Source organism: Pundamilia nyererei, unplaced genomic scaffold (assembly GCF_000239375.1).
Source record: "Pundamilia nyererei isolate P.nyererei 1_Seehausen unplaced genomic scaffold, PunNye1.0 scaffold00040, whole genome shotgun sequence".
Classification (NCBI taxonomy): Eukaryota; Metazoa; Chordata; class Actinopteri; order Cichliformes; family Cichlidae; genus Pundamilia; species Pundamilia nyererei.
In genome coordinates, this window is record NW_005187441.1 from 884,857 (window position 1) to 906,980 (window position 22,124).

Consider the following 22,124-nt stretch of genomic DNA (forward strand, 5'->3'; position numbering starts at 1 on the left):
GCCCCTGGAGGGGGGAACTGCACCCAGACCCAGGTGGTGTTACCCTTTTCCCTACGGTGGGGGGAGGCAGACCGCCCCGACTCTGCAGCAGTTTTTCATTATTCAGACGTGCTTGTGACTGTGTTGCTTGTTTATTAGCGACATGTACGACATATTTTAAATTGGAATCATCTGTAAAACCAATAAAACCCCTAAAACTGAAGATACTGAAACCAAATGCTGTGAGGTGACAGTCCTCAACAATGCATGGCAATGTCGAGCAAGAAAGAACGAGAGCAAACGAGAAGGAAACAAGAAAGGAAATTGGAGGATAATCAAAGTAAAATGACTAAAATACAAGTGCAACAACCACGTCATTTACCTCCACCCTAAAACAATCAGACAAAAAGAGTGTTGAAACCAACCCAAACACACCCGAGGAGCCGATCCAACATTAGGCCGCTTAAACTGAGTTGCTACACAAGCTGAAGTAGGACTTTCACAGTCTCGTGCTAGAAAGCTCAAGTCTCACCACATCACAAAACTGAATGTCACACAACACAGTCAGAGCTTTACGCCAAAATCCACTTGAATATTAGATCATTAGATTATGATGTCATCAGTGGTGTCGTAGCAACAAGCGGAGTCAACAAATTTATAAGCCCATGTGCAGCGCGGCGAGTTAAGCTGATATATTATTGCCTTTATCGAACTATAATAAACAACCATGTCAAGAGAAGTCTCTGCAACAGCTGACTGATCTTACAGAACAAAGAAGTCTAAAAAAAGAAACTTCTCGTGTACTTTTGTGGCTTAATTGGCCATCAAGACATTAAAGGGAGCCTATCATTAGCATACGGAGAAAACAGAGAGAGTGGGGACAGTGTGATTGGCATAATTACAAGTGTGACCTATCCACAGACAGGGAACATGGAGGACGGGTCAAATTAGAGACAGATAGACAGACAGGAACACAGAGGAAGCAGGGTTAGAGGAAAGAAATGAGAAAGCGACACGAAGCCCTTTTTGAAGACCAGATTTAACCGCATGGGCGTGCTCACATATACACACAAAGGCAGTGACACAGACCCGCGCGATGAACTCCACCTCTAAACCGTGCACGCTGGGAAAAACTAAAATAAACAAAGACACGAATAGATATTGTAACCATAGTCTTTGATTCCTGCTTTTGTTTATGTCCGTTTAGGTTAGTGTGGTACACAGACACACTTATCTTCTCTTTCTAACACACACACAGCTGACAGAAGGAGATGTGTGCTCCTGGCCTTGTGCGGAGAGCTCGGAAAGCCTTTTTAACCATTCAAGGCTGCAGAAAAGGGCCGAGTATAAAAGAGCAGCGTGGCGTGGTAGAAGTGGTGGCAACTAAAAGGCTGATAAAACAAGGCCGTTGTAAGCGAGTGAGTGCCACGCTCAAGCGCTCTGTATTTATGCTCGCCCCATACCATCGAGAGAGAAAGTAAGGTAAGAAGGTGAATGTGCAGCAATATCCTGAAGGGGGAGGGGTGGGGGTTCTGAGATAGCATGGAACTGCAATATTGTGCGTGGCAATAATGTATCAACACAGGGACACCAAATATTGATATTTGATTATTAATTATTTCGTTATTATTCCGGGAACTGAGCAAACTCATCATCTCAACCAAAAAACTACCCAACGCTGGACGCGGTTAGCTTGACAAAGTTTACGCCTAATTCAGAGCAAGCTAACGGCTCAGTCACACAACTAATGATAGGACAGCGAGCTCCCTACAGCTACTGAAATAAACAAAGAAATAAAACTAAACTGGTGGCTGGACGGTGATTGTAATTATTTTCATGTTCTGTGAACAATCGCAACTCGTGGTGACTGAATGGCTGCCCAGACTTTCACGGTGTTGCACACTTTTGACCACAAGGTGATTGCACAGGTTGCAACCTTTCTGCAAACAGTTGCAGCCGGACTTGGAATGACTGCCATCACTCTCAGAGACGTTGTCCAAAGTTTTAAAATAATTGCAGTCAAATTTATAAATACAGACTTTGTCAATGAGAACAACTCGAGAGAACTCGACTCAGCTGGCTTTAGTAATATTACTATAGAACCGGACGGTGCTCAGTGCAAATGTAATAGCTGACATCGTATTGTGAGATGTCTGGTGATTCCCACTTCATATATCCCGATGATCACATGACATAAGGACTGCTGATCAACTTTTTTCAGCTCCCGAAAGTGAACAACACAAACACAACAGGGCTTAATTATGTCTTACACTTGTCTCATGCTGGTATTTTAAAGTGGAGGATAATTCTTTTATTGTTTTCTCAAAACAGTGAATTTAGATTTAGATTTAAAATAAAAGAGATTTGTACAAAATGAAACTTAAAGCGGTTACTGAGGTGTTCTCTGGAGTAGATTAAATCAAGTCCCATAAACTAATGGGAATACATTATTGTCTTTACTCGATAATTTAGTCTACTTTGGATAATCTTACATCTCTAACAGAACATTTCCATTGGCCAAACACACCGTCTCTGTGATCGTACTGAAGTTTGGTTAATTATTAAACCAAAGAGTATTATGTTAAGTTTTTCACCTTTACTGGATACTGAATTATATTACAGATTGGACGAGCGATGCAGGGGAAGAGCAGTGACTGAAGCAGAAACCCGCTCCTCTGGGAGAGGTACCTGTTTGACATGCGCTCTAACCACTCAGCCATCAAACATAACCTGTGTGCCACAAAAAGAAAAGGAGGAAAATCAGAGAGCAGAAGTTTCATGAGCAAACAGAGGCAACTTCAGTGCAAAGGAGAGGTTAAAGCAGAGTGCAGGAAATCTGTGCAAACAGCCGTACGTCTGAGTGCAAGCAAAGGGGTTTCTGATAGATCTGAACTTGAAAGAAAGAAATATAAGAACTAAGCACTCAAGCAATATACTCCATAAAAGCTTAATCGATGTCTGTGAATGTAGTTATATATCATCATGTTATGAATCAAAATATCCTGCCAATATCTTCTTTTTTTATGTTCCCACTAGAATTTCCTTGATGTTTTCCTGTGTCTATTCGCACTACGTGTGTGTGTGTGTGTGCTGGTAAGTGCAGTGTTTCATTATCAGTCTCCTCAGGGGAGAAAGCCACTGCTGGTTTCTGCTGTGGACACCGCTGTCTTCTTTTTGGGTAAAAAAAACAACAAACTGATCAGAGGTTGCACCTCATGCTTGCTGCGCTTTAATTGCATCAGAGTTTGGGTACCGACTGAGTCACGGTGATCCGAGGCAGAAACACATGCTGCATAGGGATGCGTAATGAGTGACAAAGCCCCTCGGGCCTCAGAGACAGCTACTGTGGCGTGTGTCTGAGAGTGCCTAATGAAGACTGGTTCACGGGGCTTCATTGCTCAATAGACACAGACTACAACAAGTGAGGACGTGAACGCGGCGGGAGGCCGGTTGTATCAGACGATTTTGTTGCGGCGATGCAGTCAGTAAATCCATATTTCCCAGATGCCTCTGCTTCTCTCCTCGCGTTACCTAGTGAAAGCCAAATCTCGCTCAGTGGAAATGCCGTGGCGAGATTCGGCGATTCTGATTTGGATCAAAGTGTGATTTTCTGCATCTTTGGGCTCGCTATTAAAAAAATCCCTTTTTAAAATGCTTGATAAATGGCTATTGATTTCCATGGCGAGTATGCCGAGTTTGGGAGTGTACAGAGGTAAATGAAATGATTCCTCAGGCCGGATCAATACAGGTTCAGGGACATTTAGCAGTGCAGTCTGGTTGGGAGAGGCAACAATCAGGGATTTCAGGCCTTTGTAGAACAGAAAAGGGGGGGTGAGGGGTGGAGAGAAGGAAAAGCAATAGGAAACAAAAGAAAGAGATAAAGCGGAGCTAAAAGAAAGGTGGGATGGAAATGTCACCAGTCTAATAGATCTCTCCATATACCAAATGAAGAGGAAAGCGGGCAGCTCCTCGATGGCACACAGGCCCCTCAAATGTTAACAAGAAGCTGAAATCAGCCTGAGAACAACACACGGGAAAACACAGTGGTCTCTCAGGAGTGCTTTGGAAAGAAGCACACACTGACATACACTCTTCATTTCACCATCTTTTAAACTGGTGTCCAGTTTAAACCAACTACAACACCCCCAAAAAAAGCACGCACACTCACCCGGTTTGGATCATACTCCAGGATTCGGCGCCGTGCGGCGTCTAGCTCCTCGTAACCCGGGGCGGCTCGGGCTTGCGTGTACTCCCTGCGCATTCCATGGAGACGCTGATCACTGCAGAGACGAGCACAACAGGAAGGGTTAATAATCGCAAACACACACTATTATGGAGAGAAGCAACAAAAAAAACTAAACAAAATAAGACAAAAAAAAAAAATCTTTTTTAAAATCTGCTTTGCAGGATGAAGAGCCGAGCATCCAACACAGGTGGGAATTCAGAAGTGAAGCAAGAAGGCAGGTGGAACATATTCAGCTTAATCTTTTGTTAAAGCCGCCGATGTTCTTTGGCTTCATGATGACAAGCCCTGACTGCACAGGAAGACTGACGGGCAAGACAGAAAATATCCACAAAGACATCAGTGCCTCTGTTGAACTTTCTTCAGCTGACAGAGAAAACCGCAGCGGAGAGAAACGGAGCTGAAACATTTCACGTTTTTTGTCTTTTCACTCTGATGTCACAAAGAGCAACGAGGTGCCATCCCGGATTCAGATACAGACAAATCAACCACCCAAAAGGTGAGGCCGAACCCGACCTAGAGGTCACCAAAAGGCAAAAAACAAAAAAGAAGAATACATAGGCCCCACAAAAGTGCAAGCGACTGCCAGCGAGGAGATATGAACGAGACAGAATGGGGACAAAACTTAAAGAGAAACATCATCATGCTCACTGGACCTTAATGCCAGATAAGCCTCACACACCTGGCACTACAGAGTCGGGCGCACACAAACAAGCGTGAGGACGCGCGCGCACACCAAAGGCAACAGACGGTTTGCGCCTGAGCGAGCACAATCCTTCGGGATGTGCTACCAAAGTGCGACACAGTGCTGTCGTTTATCTGTGTTTACTGGCTGCAGCGGGAACGGGTATCTAATATTGACACTGATATGCAGTTCGTTTGCCATTTCTATGTCCTCGGGAGATACACGCCTTGAGAAGGTGTTCAAACTCGGGAAGGAAAAACAGAATAGGAAGAGCAACTTTCCTTCAAACCCCCCCCCACACACACACATCTGTAAAACTCGAATGCCCTCAGAGGCCAACCTTTTTGTCCGACAAAACTCCCACGCACCCTTTATTACACGTGTGTAACGCCGTCTAATGGTCTGACCTCCAGGCAGACCATTAGACCAAACCGGAGCAAAGGAGAGAAGGAGAGTGCGCGCGAGAGGCAGAGGTTCATTAGTGAAGTACATAGATTACGTGTTTAAGTCTCTCTTGTGACCCTGCCTTTAATTAGAAAATCAGGCTGAGACGGTGTGTGTGTGTGTGTGTGTGTGTGTGTGTGTGTGTGTGTGTGTGTGTGTGTGTACACCAAATATCTGTAATGTACAAATGGGTGATTGATTCTTATAATTTGGCATGCGGGACACACAGTGACAATGTGATTGTGCCTGGGTATACATGTCTTCAACTTAAGGGGGAGAGAAAGCCGAGTCTCTCTCTCACACACACACATTCTCGTTTTGATATCGCATTGAGGACATCTAATTGACATAATGCTTTCCCTAGCCGCTTACCCTAACCCTAACCATCAAAAATGAATACCTAATCCTAACCCTCAGCCTAAAATTAACCATAACCTAACTGTAACACTGACACTATAACCACATTTTAAGTCTCAAAAATGCCTTCAAACTCGTGACGACCGGCACTTGTGTCCTCATAAGTGATGTTTGGTCCTCACAAGTATGGTAACATTCCAATTTTTGGTCCCCACAAAGATGCCTAAACAGACACACACACACACACTCCCGTGTCAGTATGTTGGTGTGCACACTGTTGTTGTCGTTGTTCTGTGCGCGCGTGCGTCCTCTGCCAACGAGTCCCTGTCAACACTTTGGTCGCAAAACTCGATCCTAACTTGCTGCCATGAGGAAAAGAACTTTCCGAAAGTTTCCGTGCTGTTATGAAACGCCAGCGCAGATGCTTCCGTTTTATGAAGATGGATATCTGAGGCGGCATTACTCCCAGTACCGCACTAATTGTTGCTTCTTCAGATTGGTTTAATGGCTGGTTTCAATGCACAGTTAATCAATACTCATCTCAGTTTCCCCCCCAAGTGTCCCACAGACAACCTTGCTATTAAGATATTCACACTTCATCTCTTGCATTTTTCTTTTTATTCACTTACTGCTAGCTTTTTAGTAGTCTTACCCTCTGCCGCCCATCACGCAAACACACAAACAAACAGACCCGTGGAGAATAAATGCACACGGCCAAGTTAAGACTTTTTTTTTTCCCTTTTCATGCCACCCCTCTTCTAGCGATCCCATTAGCCAATCCCTGGGCCCGTAATTAGGCCTGCCATTTTGATTGAGCGTGCGTGTCGCTCTCCAAATGAAACAACACTGTAATTATCTCATTATGCCGCGGCCTCCATCACTGACAACGCCAAATATTATCATATTAATGGCTGAAGACAGACGCTGATTCTGGATAAAACATTAGATGAGGGTGGATGGGTGCGGGGCGGTGCAGGAGAGGCTGGAGGTTTGCGAAGTAGCGGTTTGATGGGCTGACAATTCGAGCAGGCTGCTTTCCAAACAGTGAAAGAAGAGGTTCAGAGGGATTAATGAGTGGCTGTACACGCACGCACATTTGCTTGTCCTGTCCTATATACGTGTGTTAAAAGAGACGGACAGGTAAGCTACCCCGTTGTCATCAGCAGCTAATAACTGCTGCAGTCTGCCGGCCCGAGGCCAGAGCCATTCAGCTCAGTTGTTCTAAGCCTTAGCGAGCACAGTTTTTCTCTAATGTGACACAGGACTGTTAATGACATCAAGGCACTGAAATGAGTTACCCTCCAGTTGAGAAACAGGGCTGGCATTCCTCAGATTTGAAGTAATCTGGGAAAACCTTTTATGAACTTTTCTATTATTTATGGCTTAATTAGAGAAGCAACACTGCGACTGTGGTTATTTGAAAAGTCACTCAGCCTCGCCCATCATGTACTGTTGCCTAGCATTACTCAAATGACTTCGACTGCCTTTTTTCTTAAAAAGAAAGAAAGAAAGGAAAGGAAACTGAAAAAACATTCCCAAATTAAATTTGGCCCTTGAAGCTTGAGTCCTTGTGAAGTGCTGCTCCACACCCAGTGCTCCTGCTACATTTGGATCCCATCCTGGAAGTCCTGATCTGACCACACAGACGTTTATGATTTCACAGCTGCTGTGAGCTCTCTGTGCTGCTACAACATAGACCAAACAATTTTCAGAACCAGGGATGGGTCCACCGAGGGCTGCGGCTTGATCCACGTAAGTCCTGGTCCATGTGGCTTGTTCAGGCTAAGCCTACTGTACCCCTAGCCACCAGGCACTCTTCCCAGATCTGGCTCCAGATTGGGGTCTCAATCCAGGTAAGGTAACAAAAGCCCATGATCATCTACTTCACAGGACTCCTCTTTCTGAAAGCTCTGTCATTTGGAAGGGGCCCAGTAGACCTGCTACTCCTACACATTAGAAGAAGGCAGTTGTGGTGGTTTGGGCACCTGATCACGATGCCTCCTGATTGCCTCCAAGGGGAGCTTCAACTGCTAGGAGACCACGCACCAGAGCCAGGATATACTGGAGAGATTATGTGAACACCTTGATGGTCTCTAGAAAAAGTGGGGGAGGTGATGGAAGAGAAAGGAGGTGTGGGCATTCTTGTTTAAACTGCTGGTCCTATGACCCACACCCAGAAAAGTGGCAGAAGTAAGTCGGTTGGTTGGTTGGGATTCTGCAGAACTTTCTGAGTGCAAATATACATCAAATGGGTTTCTCTGTCTGAGAAATACACACAGAGGGTGTATTGAGTGGTTGAGACTATTGTTGTGTTCTCATGTTTCTTTAGTTAGCGAGTATTGTGTAGTGAAAAATAAAACCAGGTTAATGACTGGTTTAAAACAAAGGCACGGGTTCTCATTATGTGAGGAACCAGAGTTTTGTAGTGATTTTCTGCCATTTGTACAATAATGTTCAGTCTAAGTGACCGACATGTAAAGACTTTATGGATTTATTGCTTTGTTGCAGTCTAAAGTGTTATTTTGCCATATCAACTCAAGTACAGAAAATTGACATCATTTAAGTTACGTCTTGTTCAAATACTTTATCCCATGCATATTCACAGTACCTGACTACACAGACTGATCTAACAGTGCTGTGAGAAGGAAAACTGGAGGAGGACGGAGATGGAGAGTGGAGAGGGAGAAGATGAGACACAGTAGCAGGAAATGAAAGCTGCGTCAGACGACAGAATGAGAGCAGAAGTAAACAGCAACATAAAGACTGAGATGGCAACTTGGAAAAGGAGTAAAAGCACAAACAGGGGGACTAGGCCGAGAGAACAGAAGCACCGGTGATAGGAAAGCAAGCGGGAGAAAATGTGTGAGAAAAGCAACTATCCTGTGGTGTTAGCCAGTGTGAGGGCAGACTAATTAGGACGTGTGCACTGCCGCCGGCTGGTTTGGTGACTTCTTCTTGCAGGGGCCAGCTGATTTTAACACAACGCACTGGGGGAAAAGAGCTCAGACGGGCAGGCTTTTCTTTGCTGCTTGCATGCTGGAGGTAAGCACACTTCAAAGTGCATGATCAATGTTTGGCTTCCTGGTGAAATATTGGAAACAGACTCAGACAGAAACTCATTGGTGCTCCAAACTAAAAGCAATGGAAAAACAGAGTTTTTTCCTCCTTTTACTTTTGCCCTAAAGAACCACAACCAATGGAACACATTCATTTTCTATCAGTTACACTGATTCTTACTGAAACCTGAAACTGAGTACTAATACATACAAGAGTAACTCAGACTGTTTTTTTTAACCCATAATGAAGTTGATATGCTAAGAAAGATGCTAACAATCAATCTCTACACCCATCCACTTTCAACTGTCCAGGATGTCTGAGCGCCAGTAAAAAGCTCTCTCTTCTGTGAAGATAGCTCTGATACAGATGTAATCTTGCTAGCATTTTCAGGTCAGCCTCAGGGTCTCCTCTGGGCTGGTTCCGCCAAAAAACATCTCACCTATGAGGCATCCAGGAGGCATCTTAGTCGGTTCGCCTAACCAGCTCAAATGACCCTGCTTTAGTCCCAGCCCCACACCAGTGGGTTAAGTCCTCACCTTAAGGAGAACACAGACACACTGGGAGAAAGCTAATTTGCTTCCATGATCTTATTCTTTACCCACGACACCTCTATTTGGACAGGCATGGAGACAGCGGAGGTCAAAGGCCGTGGCAGTCTAGTCTAGTGCAAAGGCTCTTCAAAAATCCAGTAATTCAGCACCGGTTATTGTTTTTTAATATCTTGACGTTATAAATATACAAATAAAATTAAATAAGGTGGAGAAGAAGATGCTTTTGGTTACACTGATCACAGCTCAGCCTATGCATACATGTCAAAAGCCAACAATGCCCCCCTGCCAAAAAAAAAAAAAAAAAAAAAAGGTTTTCGGAAGTCCAAATTAATTCGATGACCCCCAGCATCCTGCTCAACAAACACATTACTCACCATGCATCTGTTTTCTGTTGTTAGACAAGCGCGTGGTAATGATAACAATAAATTGATTAACTGACAATCTGAAACTAGCCTCCAGTAAAACAGGCTGCTTACTCTATGACTGACCACAGAGAACAGAGCAACGGGAAACATTTTAACAGCTTAGATCAGGGGTGGGCAATCTCAGTCCACGAGGGCCGGTGTCCCTGCAGGTTTTAGATCTCACCTTGGGTCAACACACCTGAACCACATGATTAGTTCGTTACCAGGCCTCTGGAGAACTTCAGGACATGTTGAGGAGGTAATTTAGCCATTTACATCAGCTGTGTTGGTTCAAGGACACATCTAAAACCTGCAGGGACACCGGCCCTCGTGGACTGAGATTGCCCACCCCTGGCTTGGATAGATCACAAATAAAAAAGACACAAAGGTCTTAATATGGAATACACACTAATGAAGTGTTGTTTTCAACTAGAAGTCTACTTCAGGCAGATGCTGTCGGGCGGCTAAAATCCTCGGCAGAACACAAGAAGTTGCATTTTTCTGCTTCTGTTTTCTGCTGTACAGAAAAGGTAAATTTCAGCATTTGTCTTAATGAGCAGTCTCATTATATAAAGTCTGCTTTGCACCTCTTTAACGCTGCTTCCGCCTGTAGCAGAATAAAACTGCTTCCTCTATCGCACCAAAATTCAGAGTATGCAAAGAAACCAGTGCTATTCATGGCATTGCTAAAAAAAAAAAAAAAAAAAAAGGCGTAACATTTCTATATCCAACAGCGCGTGTAGCACTTTTCCTAAAATATTTCAACAATTACTCATGCTTGTCTGGAGTGATTTGAGCATTCCAGTTTGCCACAGTGTCAGGTAAACCTAGAGGCATGTAATCCTCATGCCACTGCTCCAACCACGGCAGCATCGCGCCGTTTACTTAGCCTCGTCTCCCGTTCTTAGCACAGTGTCGCAATTTACGACAACCCCTCACGAGCCTTCACATCTCTGCTCTTTGGCCTCCTGTTCTTTCTCACTCCTCTTTCATCTCATCTTTCTTGCTCCAGCTACAAAGACTGCCTCCTGGCTAATAAAATTTGACAAGCATAGCCAACCTTTTTTCTCCACAGGTCAGCTTCTAGCACAGCTCTAATCGAATGCGACGCTCATCAGCGTACACACCTGCCATCGGAGGTCTAATGAAAATGTCCGACAGCGAATTAGGGAGACAGTGCTGGAAGTCCACCGCTGAGGGGCCTTGACAGGAAGTTGAGGGGAGGGGGCACCGGCATGTCTCAGATGACAACGAAGCATTTATATATATACACACACCAACCTCCAAAATCAACTAGATAAATTAGCTTAAGGATTTCATATTTCTTTATAAATCATATTTTTGGGAAGTATCATTAAAACTGAGAGGTTTTAATAAGAATTTCACATGCAACAACTTAAAAAGGAACTACTTTGTAGGAACAGAAGGTCTAAAAAGTCAGAAGCAGGCCTGTTTGCGCTTCAACTTACAGAAACACAAACGCAATAAACGAGCTTACACCTGTGATTTTGTGTGGATAAAACCCACTGGACCACACACAGAAATGTTGCTAGGTTACGCTGGGCTTTCTCACAGAAATATTACATGTGGGTGGCTGTGTGTGTGCGTCTATTTCTGACTGTGTGTGTGCGTTTGTGTGTGTGAATAAAAGGCACAGAGGTTCCAACCTCATGACCAGCAACACGTGTTTTAACAGATGTGCAGACTTACCCAAAAAAATGAGAAAGAAAAGCAGTTATGAAAGCGCATGTGCGCCTTTTGTATGTACTATATGATCTCAGTGACGCTGCTACTGTATTTAAAGGAAAACTCTCGTCTATTACCACAACTCTAGATCACAAAAAGGAAAACCGCTTAAACGCACAATACCTCTTTAGTTCATACTGAAAACGACAACACAGGTGACTGAAGCCCTTTACAGAGATGAGATTTGTAGCATTGTTTGTAACATTTAAGGCTAAAACGAGGCCCTAACAGTAGCAGTTCAGCTTATTGGTGCGGCCCTCCACAACAGTCCCAGTTGGGAAAGTTAATTGTTCTCTCCTGTAAGTAACAAACACGATTTCATCCAGACGTGGGTCACGTTTACTTTAAAGCTCGTCCCTGTTTCATTCAACATTACCACAACACTCACGGAAGAGACACAAAACACTTGATGTGACACACAATCTCACCCCGGCAGCTGTGTATTGATAGTTGCTTTGCTAATTAAAGCTGCCACATCCTATTAGGAGTTAAGGGGGAGGCATCTATTCACGCTTTCATGGAATTCAGTAACAAGGTATGGTTTAATTATTAACCTGTAGATTATGAATGACACATCTTAAGTGACGGACACATTTGTTATTAGCTGTTAGATCCTTATTGATCTCGTCTCCGTCCCACTGCTTTCATCGGCTTTGGAAACGTTTGCGAATCTTTCTACTGTCTGTTGCTGCAGGTATGTGATAACCTGAAAACAAACAGCTAGATCTCTCTATAGCTACTAGTTTTTGTCATAGTTCAGATTCGATTGATAACCTTCCCCAAGGAGGTTATGTTTTTGGTGGCGTTCGTGCAGGGGCGTCATTTCCAGGGGGGTTATGCCCCCCCTCCCAATAATCAGACCCAACCAACATAACCCCCTCAATAAAATTATGAATTATCTTACATAAATAGGCTGTTGATTTTCTTTACTCATTTCAGTTATTACTGAATAATAACTAGGGCGATCGTGGCTCAAGAGTTGGGAGTTCGCCTTGTAATCGGAAGGTTGCCGGTTCGAGCCCTGGCTTGGACAGTCTCGGTCGTTGTGTCCTTGGGCAAGACACTTCACCCGTTGCCTACTGGTGGTGGTCAGAGGGCCCGGTGGCGCCAGTGTCCGGCAGCCTCGCCTCTGTCAGTGCGCCCCAGGGTGGCTGTGGCTACAATGTAGCTTGCCATCACCAGTGTGTGAATGTGTGTGTGAATGACTGGTTGTGTAAAGCGCTTTGGGGTCCTTAGGGGCTAGTAAAGCGCTATACAAATAAAAGCCATTTACCATTTACCATTCAGTTATTACCAGCAAAATAGTTGCATGTTTAATCATGATGTGTTCGCGTGTTTGTAAACACGGTAGCTCAAAAAGTTTTGAATGGATTATGATAAAAGTTTGTAGATCTGAGGTCATGATAACAATCCAGTAACATTTAGCTTACATCAACCATGGTCTTAAGGTCAACTCAATGATTTATCAGTAAAAACCATACAACATAAAAACATTTGAACATATGCAAGGTTTTTGGGGGGGAAACAAAATAAACTGGTGATCAAAAAGTTTTCACTGGATATTTTTCACTAAACATTTTTTTTTAAACGTATTAAACAATGAAATAAAAGTTATTAGATTCATTTAACTAAAAAAATATGGGTTTCAACAGAGCTAATAACGAAAGCCTGCACTTCACACTTGCTTTTTACTGCACTGTGAACTTCTTAAAGTACTTTTAAAAAGAACAATACTGTTCCCTTAAAAGCCCGGAGAGTGAGCCGTCTTTGCACTCTTGGATGACAGACGGTCATCATGACAGTAGAGACGTAACCATAAAGTTGCATTATATAAACATTTGAGGCTGTAATAGCTTCTGTACCAGGGCTTTGTAAAACAAGGCTGGTGTTTTGTGATTTTTGAGAAGTCAGTCTGTTGTTTTTACTGTATGTTCTGTGTGATGTCTGGGTTAAAATAAGGAAACACTCCTTATTGGTCCCGTGTGTAAAACAAACAAACAGAGCCCTTTTCCCCCCCATAAAGGAGCGACTTTAAAAAATTAATCAGATAACCCCGGTGACACATACTGAAGTGGAAGCGGGCATTTCACGCTAAAAGTTTTTATCGCAGTTCTAATCATGCACTGATGTCAACGTGATGAGGGTGTCATCACACACAAAGTATCATAGACTGTAGCTTCAACTTTGACATGCAGCCCTGCAGTTACTCAAACAGGAGCAAAGAGTGAATGTATCTGCAGATGATTTACATTTCATAGGGTAAATTAATGATGGCCATCGACCTGTGTCGCATGTCATTCCCGCTCCCATCCTCCTTATTGCCTGGAACGGCCATTGTTGGTCACTATCTGTCACATAAATGAGAAAAATGAAGCACTATGACAGCGGGCAGACGAGTAGCAGCCAGACTTCCAGTAGTCCTCATCCCGTACTTGTTATTAAGTTCATTCTTTATTTTGATATTCTGATTGACTTCCTAATAGTACAATGACATACGACAGCTTGCCGACATTGTCTCATTATTACTGATCACTAATACAATAAATAAGGCGAAAAAATGAACGAGGGGTTTACCTTGTAGGATGGAGATGAATTAATTGAATTATTATGAACATGTGCAGTATGGCTGTCCTCTAACTACATTATTAGACATTTATTTGTATCCCTTTGTCTCTACAGACACCTTCTCACACAGAGTTAACAAGCCAAAGAAGACTCCTCTCATCCATCATGTTAATGCTAAAGTCTAATATACATTAGGAGCAAAACAGAGAAGCGAGAATGGATATGTGACACACCGAGTGTGAGAGAAACTGAGGGAGAAAGAGTAGAGGGAGAAAACAGGCTGGTAATGAAGTACCCACCACTAGTGGATAAGAGCTAAAGTGGTCTAACAGATCTGTCAGGCTGCTAGACTGTGGCTAATTATCCCTCCTCCTCTTTTGTCTGCATCCTCTCCTCTGTCACTTCTTCTCTCTCGAATTTACTCTGCCCGGCGTGTTTTTCTCTCCACTTTGGCTCCGTCGTTTTCTCCCCTCTTTCCCTGCTTTTTCTCGTCTCTCTCTCCCTCCGTCTGTCCCATCTTCCCATTTCCCATCTGTCTCCCCTTCCATGTCCAATCCCTTTCTCTTTCTCTCTCTTTTTTTCTTCCCTGGATGAGATTGGGTGTCTGGGGCTTAGTTTTTGATTTGCAAGTCAATCGTAATTTTCTGTCAGAGAGTTTAAGTTGAGGGAAGTTTTTAATATGGCCTGTATTATTTCATACGGGAAATGATAAATTTGCATTAGAATCCTCTTTAGAGTTTCTCCTTTTTTTCCTCTCTCAAATACAAAAAGCAGCTGAAAGTTACGGTTCTCAAAACTGCAGCGGTAATAATATATAATATGGAACGAATGACAACATTGATAAGCAGTGCATTTCTGAAAGCATGGGCCCTTTGTTAGACAAACAATGAGGGGCTCTGACATCCAAATATTACAGCAAAGGACACGTTTTACTCAAATTAAAGTACATTTTATTATTAAACTACTTTAAATGCCTCTCAAAACACTGCGACTTGCACAATTCCTATTTTTGCGCATAGATATAGATCCATTCATGTTGGAAAAATAAAATGTTTTAGGATATCAATTGGATTGGCACATAAACCAAGCTCCAGCACTGCAATAATATAAAATTCAATGACTGTGAGGTTAGAGTGATGCTTAGCATCTCAGACAGGCGGGTTTTAATGGGCAAACTTGACTCAACTCATGTAGAAGTGTATGAGATAGATATTAGATAGACCTAATGAGACGTGAGCCATTGGTTTGTGAAGCCCGACTCTGAAGGCTCGGTGTTAGCATTTTGGCAAACCAATTTGGATTTTTGGTGCCAAATCTGACCACAATTGGATAAGAATGTTGAGTGGTAGCTAATGCAAGGTGCATCCATAGGCTGTATGGGAGCACTAACTTCTTGGATGGCCTGGTAATAAAATTAAAAGCAGAGTTAGCCATATTATATGCCAGACAATTGCATTAAAAATCCCCCCGAAAAAACGGCACGTCGTCGAGAAGTCCAGTGCAGCGACTCAAATTAACAGAGGTGAAGCCCCAGCAGACAGCTACCACCTACAGCCGCCTCGTGTCCACATAAATCTGACTTTAAGCATTCATCAAGTTTAAACAGTTTTTGTAAGCATGCCTTTTTTCCCCCACTGTAAAGTTGGACATTTTAACATGCGAGTCTATAGAGATTGACTTGATTTTGGTGATCTCAAGAGACTGTAGATCAAATGTTCAAGCTGTTATTATGACCTATAGTTAACGCTTCAAGTAGAAGTACAGTGCATTACTGGTGTCAACCTCACATGGTTAAAAGAAAGAAAGAAAAAACACGTAGTGTTTGAATTATCACAGTATTCATCATATGGCACCCATGGCCTCCTCAAACTGTCTCAAGTAATTCTGGTTGTATTTGTTTTGCATGTCAAGAGGTGTCCGATCCAGATTGCATGATTTTAGTGCCAAGCATGAACAGACAAGGATACAGCTGGTGACTTGAAATTGAAATAACATTAAATTGAATAGAGGGCTCAGAAGAGGCAACCTTATGCTTTCAGGGAAGTGTACGCTGCACCTGGACCCTGTGTTTGTGAGCGTCACTAGGCATGTAATCTTTCTAAATATGAATAATGTTGAATTTTTAGACAAGAGACATGATTTTTGGTACCATAAGCTTTCTGGTTCCCAAGCCAGTGTACTCCTAGTGCAAATTCCAAGCCCAGATAAATGGAGAGGGTAGAGTCAGGAAGAGCATCCGGCATTAAATCTTTACAAAACATGTGGATCATGAGTAAGATTGCTATACTGTATTAGTTGGGGTCTGGGTTAACAATGACTGCGATCGATGCTGTTGAGCTGGAGGGTACCAGTGGAAACTGTGCTAGAATTGGCTGAAGAAAACCCGGAGCAGAGGAAGCAAGGGATAGGATTAGAAGGGAGATGAACCACTGTGGCATTATTTGCCTCCTTTTAGCGCAGCAGCTGAAAACAGGAATAGGGAAACAGTGTAACACTTTGAAATAAAGCCAACAACTAAGGGCATGAAAAAAGAAATGATTACACTGAAAGTAACTTTAAGTAATTTAGCAGAAAAACAAGATATTGTCCCATCTTACATTATATGCTGTACTTTTTTAGACAAGTGGTGTAATATGGGGTGAATGAAGGTCACTGAGGATTTTTTTTTTTTTAGGTTTCAGGGTTTTAAAAAAACATATGTTTAATATTTGTTATGTTGATGTGTATGATGGATATTCAATTATTCCATTTTATCAATATAAATGTGATACCGACGGGCGATCGTGGCTCAAGAGTTGGGAGTTCGCCTTGTAATCGGAAGGTTGCCGGTTCGAGCTGGTTCGGACAGTCTCGCTTGTTGTGTCCTTGGACAAGACACTTCACCTACCGCCTACTGGTGATGGCCAGAGGGGCCGATGGCGTGATATGGCAGCCTCGCTTCTGTCAGTGCGCCCCAGGGCAGCTGTGGCTACAATGTAGCGCCTCCACCAGTGTGTGAATGTGAGAGTGAATGAATAGTGGAATTGTAACTATATAAATGCAATCCATTATTATTAATATTACTTTCCTGGAAAACAGCTGTTTTTATGGAAAATTACCAAGAAATCTTTTCTGGTAGAAAACCCAGAATTTAGGCACTACTTCAAATTAATTAATCACTACTTGAATTATCATAATTTTTTTGTTTCCTGTAAACATGTGACTTGTTTATGCTTTATTCTAGTGTATCTACCTTTTAAGAATTTGTAAGTAAATATAATTACATTGTGTACACTGAATTACCGAGGAATTACGCCCTTTGTCGTATTATAAAGTGTTACTAAAAACAGCTGCCAGTGGGGGGAAACTGAAATCTTGACCCAGGTGTCCATTGGCTTCACAGAAGCCCCCAAGATACTGGCAGCTGCTCCCCAGACGCTAACCAGCAAGTTCCCAAACAGATAAGAGCGTGGCTGGGAGCAAGAGAAGCATAATCTCGACACCCATTTAACTCTTAGCAAACATTTTAGAAGGAAAATATGTTGAAACCATCCGTGGCAGTAAAAGGCGACGTATCAATTGATTGTAGCCAGCTGTCCTAACAGTCACAGAAAAATGATATTGCATACGTTTTAAAGATTATGAAAGGTCAAATCTATAGAAAAGACAACAGAGAATGAAATGCATGCTGTTACTGTGTAACCATGCCTTCATGTTTTATGCATGTCTCAGTTTAGCAGATCGTGAATGTAGATTTGTGTAAATATTCTCTCACTTACGCCAATCAAACCATGGCCAGTGACCTTGTGTGACTCCACCTGTACACTGAAATCGCAACTCGGTGCAGAAGCACAGGTGCAAATGCCAAACATGCATTTAAAACACAGAGATGTGTAATATCGTACTTGCGAGCTCAAATTAAGAGAACATTTTATTTAAATCTAGCACTTTTCCACCGTGTCCCTCTCTCACCTGTCTGCCTGATTCTGCTGCTGGGTCTGTGAAGCAGGCGGAGCTCTGGACTTGTTCACCTTGGCGTAGAGCCCGTCGATGTCCTCGAAGGGCGCCTGCTGCGGGCCGGACACCCCGGCTGGTACTGCGGGGGAGGGCGTACGGCTGATGTACGACTGCGGCGAGGGCGGCTGGCGGAAGTTGTTGATGCGAGCGTAGTTTGGGTCGCTGTCATCGTCCTCCACGTCAGGGAGGGAGGACGGGTCAGGGGTGGCGGGGCCGGATTGGACCTCGGCGTAACGCGGGTCGAAGCTGTCAGCAAGGAGGAGAGGCGTTACACAAGAGCACAGGCGCAGCAAAAATACACGTTTTACACATTTTCCCTGTGATTCTTCTTCTGTGACAGACATTCGGCTGAGCAGTTGTTATGGAGGAGCAGGTGGGCGCATCAGAGCTGTCAGGTAAGATGCCAATCACAGCACTTTACTACTGTGACAAATGCTGGTCTATTATTATTCTACTGTACATGTTGTAAGCCGCTCTGTTATCACACCCTCGACTGTGAAATAATAAAACAACAACACACAGAATGTCAATTTTTTGGTTGTTGTTGGGGTTTTTTGTGATTCATACCCATCTCTGTCATCAGGGATCCTGTCCAGCTCCTCCTCACTCAGTGCCTCCAGTTTGATCTTTGAAGCTTTTGCTGCATCTTTGCTCTTGTCTTCCTTCTTCTTGCCAAACCTGGAAACGACAAGAGGGTGAATTTGATCATCTCAAAGCCTCAGGCAGATAAAACCGTGGTGCTTTTATTCTGAAAGGACGGTTTATGGGCTTTAGTATCCTTTTGGAGACTTTAATGATGAAACAACACACTTCACTCAGTCAACAGAGCATGCACGAGTTGATGAAAGAGGCGGAGAGGCTCACACAACATGAAAACACCACACACACACACACACACACACTCTTCACTTTGCATCAGCTTTCCAAATCTGCTAGACAAACTCATTGTAACTCCTGTGCGTTCATTAGCGGCTGTGCCTGGAAAAAGACTGCTTAATGATAGATACGGTTATAATGTCACAGCAGGAACTGACAATCCTCACTGTGTGTGTGTGTGTGTGTGTGTGTGTGTGTGTGTGTGTGTGTGTGTGTGTGTGTGTGTGTGTGTGTGCAAATGCAGAAAAAAAAGGCGCAGAGCTGTCATGTAGCATATGGAGTATGAATATTTTAACATTTTGTTCAATAAAATAGCTGTTACACCGCAGCAGCGTGTTATCCTTTCCTTATCAACTCTGCCATTACGACCATCATCATCATTATCATTCTGCAGTCTTATTCTCTCGTTTTCGCAGGCAGAACATACTCGTCGCCACCTCTCTTCGACTTACAATGAATCTCGTCTTCGCGCTTTCAAGAAATTAACTGAGCCTTTTGCTCTAAATATTTCATATTCTTCCACCTCTCTTTCACATCGTCGTTCTCGCCGAGCCCGCCACCCTCTCCCTCGCTCTTTTTCGCTCTCTTTCTCTCGCCGCCTCCGCCTCACCCGCCAACCCGCTTCTCTTTTTCTCTCTCACCCTCTCCTTCCCTCTCAGCTCCCGCTGAGCCAATCTAATGTCTGTGTTTATCTCATTAACAGCGAGGCACTTCTCATTACTGCTACAGGCAGATACGTGGCCTGAATGGTAACCCGCTGGCCTGGCCAAGTGGAAACCTGGACAGGGATGCCACATTGGCCTGGCACCATCCTGCAAACCAATTAGAGTTGTTTTTTAGCTAATCTACCCGCTTCACTTGTACCTGTGTGGGTGACTGCTGCCAAAAGCAGGTCAGATATTCACATTGCTCGAGTTTTACTGTGAAAGATGAAAATAGAGACGCCAAATCAAATCATTTTCTTTTGATGTGCACAGTTTGTACTCACGAGGTCGTAAACTCATAGGATTACCTACTTTAACATGACATTTAAACTCAACTCGATTGATATTTCTTTGTGCTCGTGTAACATTTTTTTGTTTTTTTATGAGCTTTATCATTCTAAACAGCCATAAAGCCGGTTTCCTACAGCACACACAGATGGCCTCGATAAGCACTGCTATGCTAATTCCTAGCACATAAACATGCCACTCTTTAATCAGAATATTGCAGCTTTTGTCCACGTAACCTGCCTTCACCACTAATTCAGTCTCTGGACAGGACTCTCACATTAGCTCTGTTAAAATTTAGTGATCCAATCAGTAGCAAACACATCCTACTGGGCCTTCAATGGTGCACTATACTGAGGAGTGATCCAAATGAGCGTTTCAACTCCCCAGAGTCAGACTGTCAACACTGACTTGTGCTGTAACATACTGATGCAACTGAGGGACAACCTTCCTCATGTATAGCATGAAATTCAAGGTAAAATGTGGCTACTCTGACACACTGGGGTTGATCCAGCTCTAAGTGGAGATGTGAATGTACATGTGGTCCGAACGGGACTAATCTAAAAATAGCACAAGTGCCAGCGGCCACATTTAATCAAGTAGGATTTGCATTTGTTTAAGTGCAGAATTTCAGATTGGACCTTGTATAAAACTAATAAAAGAGTACTAAGATTAAACTTAAAATATTCAGTTTTTTGATAAAGCTTACAGTTGGGGCTGGATCAGGTGACCCTGAACCATCCCATAATTATGCTGCTACAGGCTCAGAACTTCCTGTGACTCACCTCATTTCACTCCCCAGGGGTTTTCCTTCTCCCACATTCTATGTTTTATCTCCATACACATCCTTTATTCTTTCCTCTTTCCCCTCACATCTTAACCCAGGGGTGTTGAACTCCAGGCCTCGAGGGCCGGTGTCCTGCAGGTTTTAGATATCACCGTGGGTCAACACACCTGAATCAAATGATTAGTTCATTACCAGCCCCCTGGAGAACTTCAAGACATGTTGAGGAGGTCATTTAGCCATTTAAATCAGCTGTGTTGGATCAAGGACACATCTAAAACCTGCAGGATACCGGCCCTCGAGGCCTGGAGTTTGACACCTGTGCCTTAACCGATCACACCAGAAGACCGCAACTCCCTAAACCTGGTTCTGGTGGAGGTTTCTTCCTGTTAAAAGGGAGTTTTTCCTTCTCACCATCACCTAGTTGTTGCTCACAGCTACTGAATGCTGCAGGGTCTTTAACTTGCAGTGTAAAGGACCTTGAAGCGACAGTTGTTGGGATTTGGCACTACATAAATAAACCTGAGGTGAAGTGAACTGAATTAATTTACGTAGGATTGTTTTACTACTGCTTGGTAAACCGCTTTCATCTGTGAAACTCAGCACCATCTGTAATAGTGATTTTTGGCTGACTCGACCTCTTCTCAAGGACCAGTAATTTGTCACACCTGTAGCTTGGAACAAATTCCATGTTTGTCATTTATATTAGGTCAAGAAAAGGAGTGACCTCGTGCAACTTCAGTGTTGTTCTATTCAGCCTAAGCGGAGCAGGGGTCTAATCGACCAGAATAAGTGGAAACACTTGTGTGGCTATGAAGGATCTGTAGGGCAGAGCCCATTATCTCCTTGACTCGACAAAAGTCATGGAAGGCATTACACTGCAGTATTCAGAGGCAGAGCAGCTGGAGCCGTGGCGGGTAAACTGAGCCTGATGTGCAAAATGTGTAGCGTTCCCCTTTAAGCAACACTGGCAGAGTTTCACACTGATCTTTGAGCTGTTTTGGGAAGTTTAAAATCTGTCATCTGCAACACCCGTGTTTTATTTTTATTTTTCTTTCGGCGATATCGCGGATGCTAAGCCCCTGCTGCTGTAATGTTTTTCCACCTCTCTTCCTAGAGATCACTTGCCACAGAAACAGTGTGGGCGCTGCTGCAGCATCTTTTTTCTCCCCTACAGATTTTTTTTTTTTTTTTACTTGGAACTATTTTGATTTTGATTTTCTAAGCACTCCCACATTATGCAGGAGCCAAAAGCAGACTAGCAATTACCTCAGCGATAACCATATAAAAATCAGCATCGTCAGAAAAGAAATATCAGCGCTGTTCATCTTCTATGCATCAGTGGACATATAATTATATTACACATAAATATATGATTATCCAAAATCCCAGGTTTAGTCGGCCGAGCTGTTTGCTAGATTCACACCCCCACCCCTCCCAGCCCGCCT

The 22,124-nt window shown here is 43.4% G+C and overlaps 1 protein-coding gene across 1 annotated transcript in view; it reads right to left on the reverse strand.

Annotated features, from left to right (window-relative positions):
* LOC102209165 (partitioning defective 3 homolog B-like) overlaps nucleotides 1-22,124 on the reverse strand; it is a 100,674-nt gene that overhangs the window by 35,674 nt on the left and 42,876 nt on the right. The window contains exons 7-9 of the mRNA XM_005730904.1: nucleotides 18,595-18,705; nucleotides 17,983-18,273; nucleotides 4,148-4,259 (exon numbers count right to left, since the gene is read on the reverse strand). Of these exons, the coding sequence (XP_005730961.1) occupies nucleotides 4,148-4,259; nucleotides 17,983-18,273; nucleotides 18,595-18,705 (514 nt within the window). The remainder of the gene's footprint in view (nucleotides 1-4,147; nucleotides 4,260-17,982; nucleotides 18,274-18,594; nucleotides 18,706-22,124) is intronic.